At 56.6% G+C, this 19,952-nt stretch overlaps 1 protein-coding gene across 1 annotated transcript; it reads right to left on the reverse strand.

The window, feature by feature from the left end:
• Window positions 1–832: 832 nt before the first annotated feature.
• RNPEP (arginyl aminopeptidase) lies at window positions 833–14,342 on the reverse strand. The gene is made up of 11 exons (XM_061383756.1): window positions 13,716–14,342; window positions 9,208–9,348; window positions 8,799–8,947; window positions 7,319–7,435; window positions 6,650–6,885; window positions 5,146–5,259; window positions 4,446–4,558; window positions 4,252–4,360; window positions 3,303–3,527; window positions 2,226–2,368; window positions 833–1,325 (listed from the first exon to the last, which is right to left on the reverse strand). Exons 1-11 carry the CDS (start codon window positions 14,325–14,327, stop codon window positions 1,167–1,169), a joined length of 2,118 nt encoding a protein of 705 aa, XP_061239740.1. The 5' UTR covers window positions 14,328–14,342; the 3' UTR covers window positions 833–1,166.
• Between the last annotated feature and the right edge of the window lie 5,610 nt (window positions 14,343–19,952).

The following is a 19,952-nucleotide window of genomic DNA, read 5'->3' on the forward strand; positions in this document are numbered from 1 at the left end:
TTGAGCTCTGAGAGCAGACGGGCCCCCCCGGCAGGGCGCAGTGGGGGGTGATAGCTCAAGGTGCCTGCTGTGCCACTGGACTCGACCCCGGCTGAGGAAGGGCCTCAGGGTCCACAGAGCTCCGGGGTCAGCACAGAACCGAGGCTGAGCACCTGGACGCTGATGCGGGCACAGGGGTCCTCAGGGTCCTCGGTGTCCCGGGGATCACACATCCTGGGGTCCACACGGAACCGAGGCTGAGCGCCTGGACGCTGAGGCGTCCCGGGGCCACGGCAGTCCTCGCCTGTAACAGCAGCCGGGGCAGCCCTGACCCAGCCAAGGAGACAGTTTGCTGGACAGGGTGGGGGTCCTTCACGGACCTCGCCACCAGTACAGAGCCACAAGAGCTACAGAGCCTGGCTCTAGGAAGACCCACTTGGAGATATTTAAGTGCTTCTCTGTGACCCTCCCCCCACCCCAGGTTGCTAACTGCTTCGATCCCCACTTGGAAATCAATCAGAGCTTGGGCCGAAGTTCTGGGCAGACTCTACTTCTGACCACACACCGAGCTGCAGACCCGGGACCTGGCGGGGCAGAGAAAACACTCCAGGGCTCAGCCATCTCAGCGCCTTACAGAGGGGGCGAGGCCTGCAGAGGAGGGCCTGCCCCCTCTGGGAGCGTGGCTGCCACTGACGTGGACACATTCCACAGAGCCCCATGCAGCCCTGCTCCGCACAGCTCAGGGGCACGCCACCTCCAGCCCGGGCCCCCGAAGGACGGGGAGAACATTCTGCCCTGACCTGCTCAGAACAGAGCAGGGCCTGGGAGAAGGAATTTCAGCCACCAGAATACCTTTCGTTTAAAAATATTTATTAAAATAATGATTAAACCTGAAAAAAGAATCTCCAGAAATCAGCCCTTGGCACAGTATTTCAAGAATCAGCAAAAAAAATTAAAGAATAAAAAAAGAAAGAAAAAAGAAAACCCTTCCTGCTCTCCCGAGACCCCGGTGCGGTGGGGAGGCCTGCCACCCCCAGCCCAGGGAGCAGGGAGGTTCTCGGTCACAGGCTGGGTCCAGGGCCGGCCCGTCAGAGCAGAAGCCCAGCGTCAGGGAACAGGTGCCCTCGTGGGGCCTTGACCGGGAGCAGCTGCTGTGCGCGGAGCCTGCAGAGGCCGGGGCGGAGCCTCTACCTGCCCAGGGGCTCCACGATCTGCTGGACGTAGTGCGCCACGTTGCTATGCAGCTGGGGAGCTGTGGCGGCAAAGGTCTCCTTGGCGAGGGCCTGGGCGGCCTTGCTGCCCGCCATCATGGCGTGGTACAGCGGGAGGGTGTACTTCTGTTTCCCCTGCGAGAGACGGCTCGTGCTCAGGGTCTGTCAGGGCCTGTCGGCCAGCTCAAGGGTCTGCCCCAGCTCCGTCCCGGGGCCCATCTGACAGCCCAGTGGGTCTGCGACCCAGCCTCCTGTTGCCCCAGGGCCCAAAGGGATGTGGATTTCAGTGCTGGAAGGGGTGGGGGGCTTCCCAGACACAAGGCCTTGTGTTCTGGAATCTTCTCAGAGGCCACAGACCCACACGGCTAGGTCTCCACGGTCACGTTCCTGGATATGTCCACACGCGACAGAACCGAGTGGGTGGGCACGCAGGAGGCTCCACATCTCAGAGCTCCAAGAGGTCAGAGGTCCGAGGCAGCAGCACACGGCCAGGACTGCAGTGCCTAACCCTCAAACGGGGCTCCGGAGGACCAGCCGCAGCCAAGAAGGAAGCCGTGCCCGCACATCCGCACCGAACGGTCACACACAGGATGCTGACCCGAGGCGGGAGGCTCCGGGGCTCGGGAGGCAGCCTGACCCAGCCTGGCCCCAGGCTCCTGCCCTGCTCTGGAGTCAGGGAACGACCTCCCCAGCAGGCCGGCTGGCCTCTGAACCCTCAAGCACAGGCCTCCCCAGGTGGCCGGACCCTTTGCTCAGCTTCCCTCGCTTCTCCTAGCCACTGGCCTCTCCCCAGACCGGCCTGGCTGATGCATGACCCGTCTCGCCTCCCTCCCAGCGTCCGGTCAACGCTGACCAGCCCCTCCCCTTGGGCCTCTCCAGCTAACCAGCACAGGTGCACAGACCGGGCCGTCTCCCCCACAGGGCGGCACCACAGCCTGCTCTCGGGACCTGCCAGGCCCTTTGCCTCAGAGATGGCAGCCTGCATGGCCCTGCCCACCGTGTGCCCGAGGGGGACAGGGAGCCGGGGGCACCCACCTGGCTGTGCAGGAATTCCTTCACTTTCCAGAAGTCCTCCTGGTGGTCATTCTTGAGGACAATCTGGCCCCATCGCAGCCGCAGCTCTGCATTCTGGGCGTTTGAGATCTTTGGGTACGTCTCTCCAAGTTTCTTCACGTTCCCTGGAGAAAAGAAACGGGTCATGAAAGACTGCCAGCAGAGCCCCACGCCGAGGAGGCCGTGGCCTCCAGGAGCTCCAGAGTCACGTCTCTGAGGGCTCCAGGCACCCACTCATCCTGAGCCTTTGGGCCCGACGCAGTCGCGCCCTGGACGTGTGCTTGCCCCAGCTCCACAGCTCTTCCAACCACCTTCCCTTGACGTCACACAGAGGGGGCCGTCCCTGGTGGGCTAGTGCTTAAGACCCCGCGCTTCCGAAGCAGGGGGCCCAGCTTCAACCCCTGCCTGGGGAAGTAGATACCACATGCCGCAACTAAAGAATTCGAACGCCAAAACTAAGATCCAGCGCAGCCAAATGAATAAGTAAATAAAATAAGCATTAAAAAAAGTATATCAGCGGGCCGGAAGGAAGGTTCAAGATGGACGGGACACATGTATACTTATGGCAGATTCACGCTGATGTACAGCAGAAACCAACATGATTTTGTAAAGCAATTATTCGCCAATGAAAGTTTTTAAAACTATAAGATAAAATGTATACATGTATCATCCCAACCTCCAACAGTCTTCCTCCCCAGACCAGAGCGTGTGCCCCAGACGCTCTGCCCACCGTGCCTCGCACCAGCACGGGCTAGCCGGCTTTTCTGGGGTGCAGCCCTTGGTACTATTTCTGGCTGAGAAGCAACAGGGCACTCGTGCTGAAGGGCGGGGGCCAGGCGGAGCTGCACCCCACCCCACCTACCAGCTGAGTAAGCTGTTGGTGCCCCGGGCTCACAGAGCAGCCAGGGGGATGAGAGGGTGTCACGGCAAGGGAGACTGCCCCGCACAGCCAAGGACCCCGTGAGCCGCTGGCTTCACGCGTGTGGACACTCCACCCCATGCTGGCCCGCCCCCCCCGCCCCGCCCCCAACAGGTGTCTAGAGGCCCGCCCTTTCTCACCAGGAGGGAGCGGGGACTTCTGCAGGATCTTATCCAGGAAGTACACCAGCTGGTAGGTTTTCCAGGCAGAGGTGGGCATGGCATTGATGGCCCTCGGGTCCAGCTCCTCGGCCGCCCACAGCTGGGCCAGCTCCTCAGCCGGCCTCATGAGCGAGTCCCCGGGGGAGAGGTCCGGGAGGTAAGGTGGCCAGCCCGGGGTGTCCAGCCAGCGATCAAACTCCAATCCTGCTTGGCAGAAGAGAAGACCCTGTCAGAACTCCCCGGCAGTGCCACGGCCAGCCTGCCGGGGCTCCCGAGACCTCCCACCTCCATCAGCCCCAAGTGCTCCCCCAAGGCGGACACCACTGCCCACACGGCTACTGCTCTGCGGGGTCCCAGCCCCCGTGACGCCTACAGCCCCGGCTGCCCCCCTTCCCACCTGGGCCTATTCTGTGCAGAAATGAGCCCTCAGGACGACAGGGGACACAGCCCACCCCCACGAGCAGAGCAGCTATGCTGAGGCTCCTGTGCTCTGGGGTCCCGCCCTCAGCAGCCAGGAGCCCCGCCCTCCCAGCCGGCGGGGGAGCTGGCTGGATGGGGCCCAGCAAAGAGCAGGGAGCAGGGGCAAGCCTCCGGGCCACAGGCAGTGCTCGCCCCCAGGAAGCAGGCCTCCCACCGGCTCCCCAGGCAGGGCAGCTGCCCTGGTCCTGCCCAGGGAGCCCCTTGGGGCGGCAGTGGCCTGGGCAGGGCTCAGGATCTGACTGTGTGTCTCAGAGACAGGGAATCCAGAGGGCAGAGAGGAGCAGAAAGGCCGAATGGGGGAAGGAAGTGGGGGTGGCGGAGGTCCTTCTGTGGGGCCCCGGGCCACCCCAGAGCGCCACCCCCAGGGGACACACTGGTCCCTCAGGGCGGGAAGCAGACCCCACCCTGCACAACCTCCTGGAAGCCCTGGGCCGGCTCCTCTGCTCACCCGGGATGGAATCCACCCTCTGTTTCTTCAGCTCAGGGAAAGAGTCCAGGAAGAAGTCCAGGAAGTCGTCAGCTAAGATGCTCTGGAACTTGAATTCGTCCACGTAGGCCTGTGAGGACGAAGGGGAGGCACAGTCAGCTGCCCAGAGCCCCCACTCCCCACCCAGCGGGGCCCCCTCCCCTTGAGCTGATTACCTTGAGGAAGTCGTCAAACTGGCCCTGGTCACCCACCAGGTGGGCCAGGTAGGAGACGAAGCAGAAGCCCTTCTCGTAGGGGGTCTCGTTGTAGGTGTCATCTGGGTCGACCCCTGCAGAGAGCTCTGGATTCAGAGCGACTGACTCCCACCCCCAGGGCAGCTCGGCCAGGAGTGCTCCTGACCCACCCCGACCTGTCTCCAGGGTCTCGAGAGGGATGACAGGAAGAGCCCGGGGTTGCTGTGTTCGTGGGGTCTTCCCAGCCCCATGTCAACCCCCCGTGTGGCCGCCCACCAGAACAATGGGGGTTTCTGCAGATGCTCTGGAGCCAAGTTAACTAACTGCCCATCCACAGGGAGCTCTCCATTGGAGTCAGAGGCTTCAATTGCACAGAAAGGTTTCAATTAGTCACACGTGGAAATAACAATGTTAGGAAACAAAAACCTCGAAGCAGTCACGGGCTTTCTGGGTCACGCTCTCTGTCATGTGACAAACCCCAAGGGGCTGAGATGACCAAGGACAGGGGGCGGCAAAGGGCCTCGAGAGTGACAGGGACCCGGACAAGCAGGGCAACACGGAGGTGCTCAGGACTGGCCGGAGCAGCTCGGAGGGCCTTGGGGGCTCCTCCCGCCCAAGGGACCGGGGTGCGCTGGCGGAGCCGCTAGGGCTCCGGCCCACGGCGGGGCGGGAGGGCCCTGACCTGGCTCGATCCTCACGCGCAGCTTGTTCAGCGGGTGGTCCTCGCCCGTGACGTCCATGTGCTGCCGCAGCAGCGCCCGGCCGGTGGCGGCTTCCAAGCACGTGTAGGCGGGCCCTGTGGGGCAGAAGAGGAGCTGGCACCTCACGTGCGCCTCCCCAAGGTGCCCTGTGAGCCGGGGTGCTCCCCGGAGACCGCGGGCAGGGAGGCTGTGGCCAGCCGACCCTCGGCCTCTCTTCCGCACACCGTCCCGCTGACAGGGGCCTTCTGTGCAGCGTGATGGTGTCTGCAGAGACAGGAGTCTGACCTTCCCATCTGACCGTTCCTATCGACAGGAGACACTGTCGCCAAGCCTTTCCTCGGGTCCCCGGCCTCCTCCTGGCAGGACGGTGCGCACCAGCCACACGCCGCCTGCGAGACGCTCTGCCCTGGGGTGGCAGCCCGCCCGCGTCAGGGCCCAGCGTGCATAGCGCTCAGAGGCCACTGCGGGGCTCCCAGCGGCTGAGACCGCCTGCTCCGTGCCCACTGATGAAAGAATAAACCTCTATACACTTTCTGGGAGGCAGGAGACAATATGTGCTAAAAAAAAAAAAGCCCTTTAAAATGTTCAAGTCCTGACAAGCACGTTTCAAAGAATTTACTGAAATCACCTGAGATACACATGAACCTGCGTAAAGATGTTTACCAGAATATTATTTTGTTGGAGAAATGAGGGACCTCCCTGGCAATTCAGTGGCTAAGAGTGTGCTTCAACTTCAAGGGGTGTGGGCTCAACTCTTGGTCGGGAACTGAGATCCCACATGCCCCTAGGTGTGGCCAAAACAGCAACAACAACAACACCACATTAAGATTTTTTTTTGTTTAAATTTAAAAAAAAAAAATTACAGACCAACCTACAACTGGAGGCTGACGGAATAAATTATGAATTTAAATTCTTCTGCATCCGTACAAGAAAATTTAATGACTCAGGAAAACATTTAACTTTACTAAGGTAACAAAAAACAACAGTTCTAAAACCACGTATGGCCTGATGATTCACACACACACAGAGCTAGTGATACATCGGAAAGGACATCCACCGATCATCTCTGAATGGTGAAACGGCAGGTAAATGTTTTGCTGTGTACTTTCCCATACGTACCAAGGTAGATTTTAATCAGAGAAAGAATAAAAAAAACAAAAAGCACCTAGACACTGTGGGCTTTCAATAAAGAGACGGTGCTGAGAATGTATTTCAAAAGCACGGCTGGGCGCAGTTTGAGGGTCTGCCTTCAGCTGGTTCCCACCTCTCTGCCTTGTGAACACATCAGAGGGGAAAACAGCATCGTACACAGCAGTGCAGGCGGTGAGCGAAGCACCCGGTCAAGGCTGGGACCGGGCGTGGTAAGCGTAACTGTCGTGAGCGGGCCTCCACGGCCGTCCAGGGGCCCCCTGCACCGCCACCCCCGGGACACCCCAGAGGGAGCCTGGCAGGCCCCGAACGGGGAGATGGGTCCCTGCGACTCACCAAACAGAACGGAGGAGATCCTCCTCTGGGCGTACATGGTGAAGCCTTCGTTCAGCCAGAACTCCCCCCAGTTGGCGTTGGTCACCAGGTTCCCAAACCAGCTGTGGGCAATCTCGTGGATGATGACGTCGGCCAGGGAGCGGTCCCCGGCCAGAAGGCAGGGAGTGACGAAGGTCAGGCAGGGGTTCTCCATCCCCCCGAACGGGAAGGACGGGGGCATGAAGAGCACGTCGTACCTGCCAGGGCGGGCGGTCACTGGGGGTGGCTCCCTCCCGTCACCAGTCACCAGGCGGTCCCCAGTGCCCCGTGCCAGGGACTCCTCTCCCAGCCCTTCCCAGGGGGATGAGACCGGCTCCCTCGCACCCAGCTCCCCACGCGGGACTGGCAGGCCTGACGGGGCCTCTTGTCAGGGGGACCTCAAGTCTGAAGACGGCAAACAGAGAGCGGGTCTGCCCCCAGTGACGGGAAAGGTTAAGTCAGCCACATCCGCACAGCGAGTCCCATCTCCGACCCAGCACCCGCCTGCTCGCCGCTGTCCTGAGACGCCCACCCTGGGCCCACCTCGGTCACGGCCACGGCCACGGTGGGTCAGGCTGGCTGTCCTCTCCTCCCCGCCCCTGCACCCCAGGGTGCGGGAACCGCAGACGTGAAGCTCCCGTGACCCCTCACCTTCCCCACACATAGGGTCCAAAGAGCTTCTCTCCCGTTGCCAGAAACTCCTCTATGACTCCGTCATACTCCTCCTTGGCAGCGTCGATGAGGCAGGGCTCAGCCCACACCCGGCTCCTGCGGACAAGGATGCAGAGAGGGTGGCGCGGGGGTTAGAGCCCGGCGGGACCAGCCGGCTTCAGCCTCCCAGGGAGCCAGGGAGCCCATGGGGAGGTGACCTGCAGCAGAGCTGAGGGCCGGCCCTGCCCGCAGAGCGGGCACCGGGAGGGCCCTGGGGGCTCCTGCAGGCAGCAGGCCTCCCCCGCACTGAGCCCCAGCTCCCCGTCTGCCCAGTGTCTTCAGAAACGACTGTTCTTGCTCCGCACCAGCAGCTCGTCCGCTTCCTAACAGAACCTGGCAGGAGGAAACCCCTGGAAGACGTCCCTCTCCTTCTCTGCTCTCCTGCAGCTGCAGGCTGACGTGCTTCCGGTCACCCACTGCCCTGTCCCCCAGGAAGGGAGCCCTTGTCTCACAGGCCCGGGGCTGCCCGGAGCCCGTGGCTGGAAGCGGAGGCCGACGGGCCTGCCCAGCGCTCCCTCTGACCTCGGGAGCGGAGGCGCGTGGCGCTGGTGCCACTGCCGAGCCCTGTCTGCGGCCTGGCGCCCGGCCAGCACCTCTGGGGCCGGCAGAACGAAGGACAGCACTGCCACCAGGAGAGCCACGTCCAACCGAGCCTCCCGCCGCGGGACAAAGCGCCGGCAGACAGGACGATGAGCAGAACCCAGGCTCCCGGTCAACTTCTCTTTGGTTACACCTGACAAACTCCTTATTCACCTCCACTAAAGCCCCCTCCCTTCACAGAGTCGGCCCAAGCCTGGGCCTCTGCATCCGGAGCAGACAGGGGACAGCGTCCTCGGGCCTCCTGGGAGGGAGACGGGGACCGCGAGGCGGGTGTTTCCAGGAATGAAGCGCCAGAGAAGGCAGGGGGATTTGGTAGCGATAAGAAAGCGCACATCGTAGCTAGAAGGCGACCTCCTAAAACTGCTGCCTGAGCTCAGAGCGCTCTCTGCACGGGGCCAGAACACGGCAGGACTGGGTCTCAGCACAGGATGGGAGGGAGGAGGGGGAAAGAGTCCTCTGATGCCCTCACGCCGCACCCTGTGCCGCAGAAAAGCCCGGACTCGGGGCAGGCCGACACTGCCCCAAGAACCCCCCAACAGGCCAACACCGCCCCAAGAACCCCCCAACAGGCCGACACCGCCCCAAGACCCCCCAGCAGGCCGACACCGCCCCAAGAACCCCCCAGCAGGCCGACACCGCCCCAAGAACCCCCCAACAGGCTGACACTGCCCCAAGAACCCCCCAACAGGCCGACACCGCCCCAAGACCCCCCAACAGGCCGACACTGCCCCAAGAACCCCCCAACAGGCCTGCACGCTGGTCAGAGGCCTCCTTGCTTGGAGGTTGGTCCAGTCTTGCCTCCGGGATCTTGGTCTCCTACCTGGGTCCAACTTCAGCCGAAACCAGATCTCCGATGGCCAAGGCTATCAGATAGGACGGGATGGGCTGACTCATCCGGAAGAAGAACTTATTGGGGCCTCGCTCCTCCCAGGCGTCAGCACTCATTACGGCGGTGAAGCCATCTGGGACCTGAGGACAGAGAACACCGGCGAGCTCTCACCTGGACAGAGGCTGCTTTCCATCAGCAACCTGCCCAGTGATGACGGCAGCCTGCAGTCCACCTGAAGTACAGAGGCTTCCAGAAAGTAGGGCTCAACCAATGGGGTTTAGCACAGATAAAACTTTTGCAGGTGGAGGAGTTCTTCAGAGGGTCTGTAAGCGTCCCCGAAAGGTGACCTGATGGAGACGACCATTCCAATCCCCAGGGCAGGGATACATGGTTCCCTCACCTCGAGAAGAGCGGAGTATCTGCACTTCACGGCGGGAGTGTCAAAGCACGGGAAGAAGGCTCGGTTCAGGACGGCCTGACCCTGGGTGTAGACGAAGGGCTTCTTCCTTCCCGCCGTCTGCTCCGGAGCCAGCCAGCACACCTGCGAGGAGGGGCGTGCCGCTCAGAGCCGACAGCCCTGGGGGGCCCCAGGCAGGTACAGCCACGTGGGCTGCAGGGGACTTCCAGGAACAGCTCAGAGCAGAAGCTCTCTCCGGCTGCGTGTTTAATCCCCCTGGAGTCCAGGCCGAGGCCCGATGTCTACCTCCCGGGGCAGATACCACCAAGGGATCACGCCTCATGTGTCCCTGCTGCTGCTGCTGCTAAGTCGCTTCAGTCATGTCCGACTCTGTGCGACCCCGTAGATGGCAGCCAGCCAGGCTCCCCTGTCCCTGGGATTCTCCAGGCAAGAACACTGGAGTGGGTTGCCATTTCCTTCTCCAATGCATGAAAGTGAAAAGTGAAAGTGAAGTCGCTCAGTCGTGTCCAACTCTCTGCGACCCCATGGACTGCGGCCCACCAGGCTCCTCCGTCCATGAGAGTTTCCAGGCGAGAGTGCTGCAGTGGGTCGCCAGTGCCTTCTCTGCACATGTCCCTGGGCTTCGAGAATTCCCGAGCTGCCTCCAGCCCCCTGGTCCTGCCTCCATCCTGTGTCCTCCTCACTGTAGTAACTTCTCACCAAGAAACAAATGCTGAAGAAGCTGTTCTTCAACTTGTGATGAAAGACACAGAAAAGCAGACGCTGACAGCAAGGAGGTTGACTGACAGGTGTTCCCATCCCTGAAATTCACCCTTTCAGAGTGAGTGTTAGGGGCTTCCCGGGTGGTGCCGACGATGAAGAACCCACCGGCCAAAGCAGGAGGATCAATGTGCTTTACGTTACAGGCACTGGCTATGATTCTTCCCCTGCTCCCAATGTTTATTTTGCTTGTTTATTACTTGGCTATACCTGGTCTTAGTTGCAGCATGTGGAATCTTTTCGGTTACAGCGTGCAAGATCTAGTCCCGTGGACAGGAATCGAACCCCAGCCCCCTGCACTGGGACTGTGGAGTCTTAGCCACTGGACCCCCAGGGACGTCCCAGCTGTGATTCCTGAGTTGTCTTCTGTCAGCCCTTAATCGAGGGCACATCTGAGCCATTATTACAAACCCAAACTCTGCCCACAGCAGAGCTTACGTCTAACACGGATGCCGTGTGCAGCTGAGGGGCCCCAGGAGGGTCTCAGAGTGGAAGCAAAACCCCTAGGCTGCACCCTCAACAGCGGGCAGGGTTTAAACAGCCAGAAGGAAGGGAGATAATGTCCAGGAGGCGGAAGCAGCACGGGCGGGCGGGGAATGTGGCTTTCATGGAGCCGGGCAGCTGTGTGTGGTCAAGGGCTTAAACCACAGAGGCGCTGAGACCGATTTATGAGAGGCATAAGGGAGACACGTTGGGAAGCTGGGGTTTTCTTTGCGTGTGTGCACGTGTGTGTGTGTGTGTGTGTGTGCATGCGCAAACTGTAACAAGTCTCACTCAGAGTCCAGTAAGACGGAAGTGGGGGCAGGGGAGAGAGAGACGTCCTGTGCAGACCCCAACAGCCTGGTGCTTCAGCCTGGTGACTGGAGGCCAGCACAGAGGCCATAAATCAGGCCGATACCATTGCCCTCAACATGACGTTACAGAAGTGACACCTTATCTCTATGAACCTCCGTTCAACTTCGCTGGGAAACCGAAACTGCTCTAAGGAAAATAATCTATGAAAACCAAGCAAACTTCATAACCCCAATCTCATCATGAGAAAAAACAGAAGATAAATTCCAATAGAGGGGCACACCACTGCTCAAAACTATCTAAGTCACCAAAACAGGAACATCTAAGGAATCATCACGGCCAAGAGGAGCCCACAAACGCGACAGAGGGACACACACCTGGATTTCTGGATGGGACCCTGGAGCAGAGGACACTTTAAAACCTAAGGCTGCTGTACACCTGAAACCAACATTGTAAATCAACTATAATACAAAAAAGAAAAATTTAAAAGACCCAACACTCTAATAACACCTTGTACATGAAAGCTGCTCAATAAACAAATTATTGAAAATAAAAACTAAGGAAATCTGGAAATACTATAGATTCCAGTTTATAATAGGGTATCAGTACTGGCTCATTAATTGTAACAAGTGTATCCCACTCGTAAGGTGCTAATAAGGGGGGTGGTGGTGGTGGTGTGTATGTGTGTGTGTGTGTTTGTGTGGTATGTGCATGTGTGTGCGCGTGTGTGCGGTGTGTGTGTGGTGTGCGTGTGTGTGTGTGGTGCGTGCATGTGTGTGTGTGTGTGGTGTGTTTGTGTGTGTGGTGTGTGCGTGTGTGGTGTGTACATGTGTGTGCATGTGTGTGTGTGGTGTGTGTGTGCGTGTGGCGTGTGTGTGGTGTGTTTGTGTGTGTGGTGTGCGTGTGTGTGTGGTGTGTTTGTGGTGTGTGCATGTGTGGTGTGCGTGTGTGTGTGTGGTGTGTGTGTGGTGTGTGCGTGTGTTTGTGTGTGTGTGTGTTTGTGTGGTGTGTACATGTGTGTGTGCATGTGTGTGTGCGTGGTGTGTGTGTGTGTGTGGCGTGTGTGTGGTGTGTTTGTGTGTGTGGTGTGCGTGTGTGTGTGGTGTGTTTGTGGTGTGTGCATGTGTGGTGTGCGTGTGTGTGCGCGTGCGTGTGTGTGTGGGGTGTGTGTGTGGTGTGTGCGTGCGTGTTTGTGTGGTGTGTACATGTGTGTGTGCATGTGTGTGTGTGTGGTGTGTGTGTGCGTGTGGTGTGTGTGTGGTGTGTGTGTGCGTGTGTGTTGGGGGTTTATGGAAACTGTCCTATATGCTCAGTTTTCCTGGTAATCTAAACAGTTAAAAAAAAATAAATCCTATTGATGAAAACAAGTATACTGAGCTGGCAGTCAGAGGAACTAGGCACCGTATGAGGACCTATGTAAAGACAACTGTTGTCAGGCTCAGCTCTGTAAACAATGACTCTCATCCCTTCAACCACAATCCCCTACTCATCCTCTTTGCTTGAGTTTTGCTTGCTTTTGTTTTAATGACATGAAGAGAAGACAATGAAGGGGGCTGGCACGACACACAGCAGAATCAAATCCAGGAGACACCGTGGCCCACGGTGACCAAGGTGAGCGCCCCCCGCCCCCCGGACAGCGGAACAGTAACTGTGCCCACTGGGGACCTCCACAGGGCAAAGGACAGCTCTCCGGGGAGCATGGGTGTCTGCCATCAAGTCTTAAATGAAAGCTGTTTAATTCCGAAATTCAACTTCAGGTGCCACTTTTGGTAAGCAAGCCCAGGAGGCCTAATTTTTTCACTTATTGTCCTTAATTTCTGCCCCCAACCGCGAACCAGAACGTAACAGAGCAACCAAACACATTTCCACGCGCTCCACATGTTCCTCTACAGCAAGTTACCCGCAGAGGCCAGGCTTTTTCCTTTGCCTGAGAGGTCAATCCACACTGCTTTGGACTTTAATTTTTCAAACAAATTCTATCTTATGGTTCATGTACGTCCCTAATGGTAGAAGATGGAAAAAGAAATGCCCTTTGAGCCAGTTCTAAGAGCAAAAGGGGAAGTGGCACCAGAAGCGCAGGCTTCCTGGGTGGGCGGGACGCCCGCCCCACCAGAGAAAGGGCTGCGATTCTCACAGAGGGACCCACAAGATGCTCTTTCCAACTGCTACACTTGCCCCACCTCCCCCACCCCGGTTTAGAATTTAAGAGTCAACAGAGAGAAAGCCAATTATTACAAAGCCTGCTGCTGCTGCTGCTAAGTCGCTTCAGTCGTGTTCGACTCTGTGCGACCCCACAGACGGCAGCCCACCAGGCTGTGCCGTTCCTGGGATTCTCCAGGCAAGAACACTGGAGTGGGTTGCCATTTCCTTCTCCAATGCATGAAAGTGAAAAGTGAAAGGGAAGTCGCTCAGTCGTGTCCGACTCTCTGCGACCCCATGGACTGCAGCCTTCCAGGCTCCTCCGTCCATGGGATTTTCCAGGCAAGAGTACCGGAGTGGGTTGCCATTGCCTTCTCTGCTACAAAGCCTGGTCCACCCTAATTCTGGTTTTCACTTTTACTCAAATTCTTTTGTTCATCACATCCAGGAGGAAACAATAAATAGTAAGTGCCCAGTCTCGGAGCTGTTCCTGCCTCGGGCACTAGACGGGCACCTGCAACAATGGGCTGAGTCAGCAGCGGGTAACGAGCCAGCGTCTTCAGGGCTGCCCCCGAGCAGAGCACCACCAGGGCCCAGCCCAGGCCGGGCGCACCGACAGCCCTAAACTCAGCTCGGGAACCGTCTGCTGTCCAGCCTGGAGGACGCAGGGGGCTAGAGACGGCGGGGAGGGGGCGGAGGCATCTGGCTGAAGACCAGCAGGACCAGAGGCGGGGGGTGGGGAGTCACCTGGCCGAGGAGGCGCGCCTGCACGAGGAGGCGCGGGGGCTGCGGGTACTCACCCCGGGTCCCTCGCCGACGCGGTAGGTGATCCGCACCTGCAGGCACTCGCCTGCGGCGCAGGGCTGCGAGAAGCGCAAGCACAGGGCCTGGCCGTAGTGCGAGAACGGCTGCGTGCACACCGGCAGCGGCTCAGGCTCCGGCTCCGGCCGCCCCGGCTCCGGCCGCCCCCGCCTCAGGGCCGCCGCCGTCACGTCCACGCACGGGTGCGAGTCCAGCCGCAGCTCCGTGGCGCCGCCGGGCGCCCGGCAGCGCAAGTCCAGCACCGCCGAGCCGCTCAGCCCGCGGCTGCCCGGGCCTGGCCCCGGCGGCCCGAACTCGGCCCTCAGGTCCAGGTGCAGGTGCAGCAGCTCGAAGGCGCGGAAGTTGGAGGCCGACGCCACGTCGTCCACCTGCGCCGCGCGCAGCGCCCGCCCGCCGGCCTTAGGCTCGCCGGCCGCCATGGCCCCGCGCCGCCGCCGCCGCCGCCGCCGCCGCCGCCGGTCCGCCGCAGGCCCCGCCCCTGCAGGCCTGGCCCCGCCCCGCCGCCGGTCTGGCCCCGGGAAGCCGGGAGCCTTTGCCGCGCACCCGGGAAGGCCCCGCCCCCGAGAAGACCACGCCCCGGAACCGAGCATAGCCACGCCCCGCCGCCAGCCGAGGCCCGGTGACTGCTGCTCGTGCCCCGGAAGGCCCCGCCCCGAACAGACTACGCCCCCTGCAGGTCTGGCCCCCGGCGCTTTTGCCGCGCACCCGGGAAGGCCCCGCCCCCGAGCAGACCACGCCCTTCCCTGACCTTACCCGACTCCCAGCTGTGCACCCTCACGGAAGGACTCTGGACAGGCCGGCGAGCGACAGTTTGACCCACCTCGGCCCGAATTCATCCCGCTGGGATGGCCCCCAGTCCCTGCGCTGAGGTTGCCCGTGTCCGCGTCCACCGGGCAGGCAGCACTGAGCCCGGGGGTCGGGTTTGAGCTCACAAGCTCTGCAGCAAACCTTCCCCAAGAAAGGGGACTCTTTCTGGCCTCTCTGTGCAGTGTGACACAGGAGAAATTACAGCATCTCTTGAGCCCTGGTAACTCAACCGGGGCTCCAGCCTGTGGCCCTTCGTCCTTCCGACAAGAGGTGGCTGTGAGGCTGGTGGGCCGTGTGTCCCCTCTCCTGTGCGGGAGAGCTCGCCGCGCCGGTGACCCTCCCAGGAGCCCAGCTGTGACTAGGAGCCGCTCATTAGCTGTGCTGGAAACTATACCAAGTCGTGTCCGACTCTTTGCGACCTCACTGACTGTAGCCCGTCAGGCTCCTCTGTCCGTGGGATTCTTCAGGCAAGAATCCTGGAGTGGGTTGCCATGCCCTCTTTCAGGGGATCTTTCCGACCCAGAGATTGGACCCAAGTCTCTTACTTCTCCTGCATTGGTGGGGGGGTTCCTTTTGGTGGTGGTGGTGGTGGTGGTGATGGTGGTTTAGTCACTAAGTTGTGTCCGACCCTTGTGACCCCATGGACTGTACCTCCCCAAGCTCCTCTGTTCACGGGCTTTTCCAGGCAAGAATGCTGGAGTGGGTTGTCATTTCTTCCTCCAGGGGATCTTCCCGATTAGGAAATGAAATTTTAAGACACAATGTAGAGAGTTTCCCATAAAGGAAATATGATCCTAGTATGTGCTTCCTAGTTTTACAGTATTAAATACATCTTATTTTTTGAAATGCTTATGGTAGATATTTTGAAATTCCATATATGATCAAAGTTAGTTTTCTTCCTTTTTTTCTCTTTCTTTTCTAACTTACTGGCTAGTGAAATCCAAAAACTTCAGAAAACCACTCTTCTGTGGCGCTGAGGATAGTCATTCAGCACATCTACCTTCAACTTACTCATTCCATTATACGATGCATTTTTGTTGCGCACCTGCATATACCAGCCACTGTATCCTGCATGCTGCATGAAGCAACCAAAGTATTTTTTTTCTTAATTAAATGTATGCAAGAGGGTAAAAAAAAAAAAGAAGAGGGTGACTGACGTTGAAGCTCCTTGGATTATTAGGAGGAGAGTAGATTTAGGAATAAATAAGATTTTTTTTCTTTTTTGGCTGCAGTGCATGGCATGTAGGGATCTTAAAAGTTCACTGACCAGAGATCACACCTGTGCCCCCTGCATTAGAAGCTCAGTGTCTTAACTACTGGACTATCAGAGAAGTCCTGAAATTTCTTTCTTAGGTATATTTTCAAGAAAACCACCTAAAGAATATAGAATTAGTGTAACTCACAAACCCACCAATGGGAAAACATGTGAAAGTGAAAGTGTTGTCAGTCGCACAGGCGTGTCCAACTCTTTGCAGCCCCCTGGACTGTAGCCCGTCAGGCTCCTCTCCTTGGGATTCCCCAGGCAAGAGGACTGGAGTGGGTAGCCATTTCCTTCTCCAGGGGATCTTTCTGACCCAGAATCAAACCTGGGTCTCCCGGATTGCAGGCAGATTCTTTACTGTCTGAGCCACCAGGGAAGCAAGGGGAGAAAAAGAAACAAGCTGCACAGGCTGGTAGTCACCCCAAGCTGGGGGAGGCAGAAGTTTGGGATGGGGCAGAGTTCATAAATACCCAGGTGTAGATTACTTATCAGTTTCTAGCTCACACACCGGGAGATGTACCTTATAGCCTCAAAATACAGAAAGCAAAAATTAACAGAATTACAAGGGAAATGGGCAAATCTGCCAGTGAGACATTTATACATCCTGCCTAGTAATGAACAGATCAGACAAAAGTTACACCGACATAAAATACCTGTACAAAAATGTCACAGTCTTGGGACTTCCCTGGTGGTCCAGGGGTTAAGAATCCACCTTCCAAAGCAGGGTTTGATCAAAGCAGGTTTAATCCCTGTCTGGGGAACTAGAACCCCACAGGCCTCAGGACAACTAGGCCTGCGTGCCCTCACTGCTGAGGATGGGAGCCCCGGCGGGGCAGCCTGTGTGCTGCAGCGAAGAGCCTGCATGCCACGGTGAAGACCGGACATGCCGCAACAAGGACGTGAGGCAGAAGGATTCAGTAAAAACTTTTTAAAAGTCACCATCTTTACCTAATCAACACACCCCTAACTTTGCATTTAACCATTAGAGAAAACACACAAAATTTACCACAGACAGGCCATGAAAAGCTCCCAACAAATAAAAGACTCAAGGGCACACAGAACATTCCTGGAACCACAGAGCATTCAAGTTAAAACCAACACTGGGACCCAGTTCTCCGTGGCTCACGCGCGCGTCTGCACAGCTGCACGACGAGGTGCCGAACACCCTTTGCTCTGGACCGTCTGGTGATGATGCTTGTAGAGACAGCGCCTCGTCTGGAGCAGAGGGTGAGTCAGCTCATCGTAATGGTCTGACGGCGTGCAGGATCGGGTGCACAACTCAAGTCCCCAGGGGCCAGGCTGGCACCCTCTGGCTGACGCCTGCCACGACAGAGACAGGGTCTCACTTTGGAATAAAGGGAGTCATGCTGCCGTGTAGTGTAGTCTGCGTGATGCCTCTCTCAGGGCAAAGAGAAGGGTCCTACTGCCCACTGCAAAAGCTCAGGGTCCTCCCCTCCAATGCCACCCAGGTCCACCCATGTATCCTACCGTGTAAGACATGTTCAAGCAAGTTCTCAAGACAGAAAGATGAGGCCAGAGAGGAACTTCAGTTCAGTTCACTCAGTCAGTCGTTTCTGACTCTTCGACCACATGGACTGTAGCACAGCAACTCCTAGAGTTTACTCAAACTCATGTCCATTGAGTCGGTGATGCCACCCAGCCATCTCATCTTCTGTCGTCCCCTTTTCCTCCTGCCTTCAATCTTTCCCAGCATCCGGGTCTTTTCAAATGAGTCAGTTCTTCACATCAGGTGGCCAAAGTATTGGAATTTCAGCTTCAGCATCAGTCCTTCCAAGTCAGGACTGAATTCCTTTAGGATGGACTGGTTGGATCTCCTTGCAGTCCAAGGGATTCTCAAGAGTCTTCTCCAACACCACAGTTCAAAAGCATCAGTTCTTTGGCACTTAGCTTTATAGTCCAACTCTCACATCCATACATGACAACTGGAAAAACCACAGCTTTGACTAGACAGACCTTTGTTGGCAAAGTAATGTCTCTGCTTTTTAATATGCTGTCTGCTGCTGCTGCTAAGTCACTTCAGTCGTGTTTGACTCTGTGCGACCCGAGACGGCAGCCCACCAGGCTCCCCTGTCCCTAGGATTCTCCAGGCAAGAACACTGGAGTGGGTTGCCATTTCCTTCTCCAATGCATGAAAGTGAAAAGTGAAAGTGAAGTCGTTCAGTCATGTCCAGCTAGGTTGGTCATAACTTCTTCCAAGGAGTGTCTTTTAATTTCATGGCTGCAATCACCATCTGCAGTGATTTTGAAGCCCAAAAGAATAAAGTCTGTCACTGTTTCCATTGTTTCCCCATCTATTTGCCATGAAGTGATGGGACCGGATCCCATGATCTGTTTTCTGAGCGTTGAGTTTTAAGCCAACTTTCTCACTTTCTTCTTTCACTTTCATCAAGAGGCTCTTTCGTTCTCTTCTCTTTCTGCCATAAGGGTGGTGTCATCTGCATATCTGAGGTTATTGATATATCTCCCAGCAATCTTGATTCCAGCTTGTGCTTCATCCAGCCCAGCATCTCATGATGTACTCTGCATATTAAGTTAAATAAGCAGGGTGACAATATACAGACTTGACCTACTCCTTTCCCGATTTGGAGCCAGTCTGTTGTTCCATGTCCAGTTCTAACTGTTGCTTCCTGACCTGCATACAGATTTCTCAAGAGGCAGGTCAGGTGGTCTGGTATTCCCATCTCTTTCAGAATTTTCCAGAGTTTGTTGTGGTCCACACAGTCAAAGGCTTTGGCATAGTCAATAAAGCAGATGTTTTTCTGGTACTGTTGCTTTTTCGATGATCCAGTGGATATTGGCAATTTGATCTCTGGTTTCTCTGCCTTTTCTAAATCCAGCTTGAACATCTGGAATTTCATGGTTCATGTACTGTTGAAGTCTGGCTTGGAGAATTTTGAGCATTACTTTGCTAGCATGTGAGATAAGTACAATTGTGAAGCTGTTTGAACATTGTTTGGCATTGTCTTTCTTTGGTATTGGAATGAAAACTGACCTTTTCCAGTCTTGTGGCCACTGCTGAGTTTTCCACATTTGCTGGCATATTAAGCGCAGCACTTTCATAGCATCATCTTTCAGGATTTGAAATAGCTCAACTGGAATTCCATCACCTCCACTAGCTTTGGTCATAGTGATGCTTCCTAAGGCCCACTTGACTTCACATTCCAGGATGTCTGGCTCTAGGTGAGTGATCACACCATCGTGGTTATCTGGGTCATGAAGATCTTTTTTGTATAGTTCTTCTGTGTATTCTTGCCACCTCTTCTTAATATCTTCTGCTTCTGTTAGATCCATACCATTTCCGTCCTTTATTGAGCCCATCTTTGCATGAAATGTTCCCTTGGTATCTCTAATTTTCTTGAAGAGATCTCTAGTCTTTCCCATTCTGTTGTTTTCCTCTATTTCTTTGCATTGATCACTGAGGAAGGCTTTCTTATCTCTCCTTGCTGTTCTTTGGAACTCTGCATTCAAATGGGTATATCTTTCCTTTTCTCCTTTGCCTTTTGCTTCTCTTCTATTGAACTTCCCTGGTGGCTCAGATGGTAAAGCATCTGCCTACAATGCGAGAGACCCGGGTTCAATCCCTGGGTTGGGAAGATCCTCTGGAGAAGGAAATGGCAACCCACTCCAGTACTCTTGGCAGGAAAATCCCATGGACGGAGGAGTATGGTAGATTACAGTCCATGGGGTCGCAGAGTCGGACACGACTGAGCGACTTCACTTCATTTCACTTCTCTTCCATTCACAGCTATTTGTAAGGCCTCCTCAGACAATCATTTTGCCTTTTTGCATTTCTTTTCCTTGTCGATGGTCTTGATCCCTGCCTCTTGCACAATGTCATGAACCTTTGTCCATAGTTCTTCAGATGCTCTATCAGATCTAATCCCTTGAATGTACGTCACTTCCACTGTATAATCATCTGTGCCATAGTCAGCTCCCAGTCTTGTTTTTGCTGACTGTATAGAGCTTCTCCACCTTTGGCTACAAAGAATATAATCAATCTGATTTCGGTGTTGACCGTCTGGTGATGTCCTTGTGTAGAGTCTTCTCTTTTGTTGTTGGAAGAGGGTGCTTGCTATGACCAGTGCATTCTCTTGGCAAAACATTATTAGCCTTTGCCCTGGTTCAT

Source organism: Bos javanicus, chromosome 16 (assembly GCF_032452875.1).
Source record: "Bos javanicus breed banteng chromosome 16, ARS-OSU_banteng_1.0, whole genome shotgun sequence".
Classification (NCBI taxonomy): Eukaryota; Metazoa; Chordata; class Mammalia; order Artiodactyla; family Bovidae; genus Bos; species Bos javanicus.

Excerpts from the sequence above, each read along its gene's own strand:
- RNPEP (XM_061383756.1), bottom strand. The coding sequence starts at position 14,327 with ATGCTCGGTTCCGGGGCGTGGTCTTCTCGGGGGCGGGGCCTTCCCGGG. Across the intron at positions 4,559-5,145 it reads GCGCGTGAGGATCGAGCCAG|GGGTCGACCCAGATGACACC; the intron begins GTCAGGGCCCTC and ends AGCTCTCTGCAG. Across the intron at positions 2,369-3,302 it reads GAAGTCCCCGCTCCCTCCTG|GGAACGTGAAGAAACTTGGA; the intron begins GTGAGAAAGGGC and ends TCTTTTCTCCAG.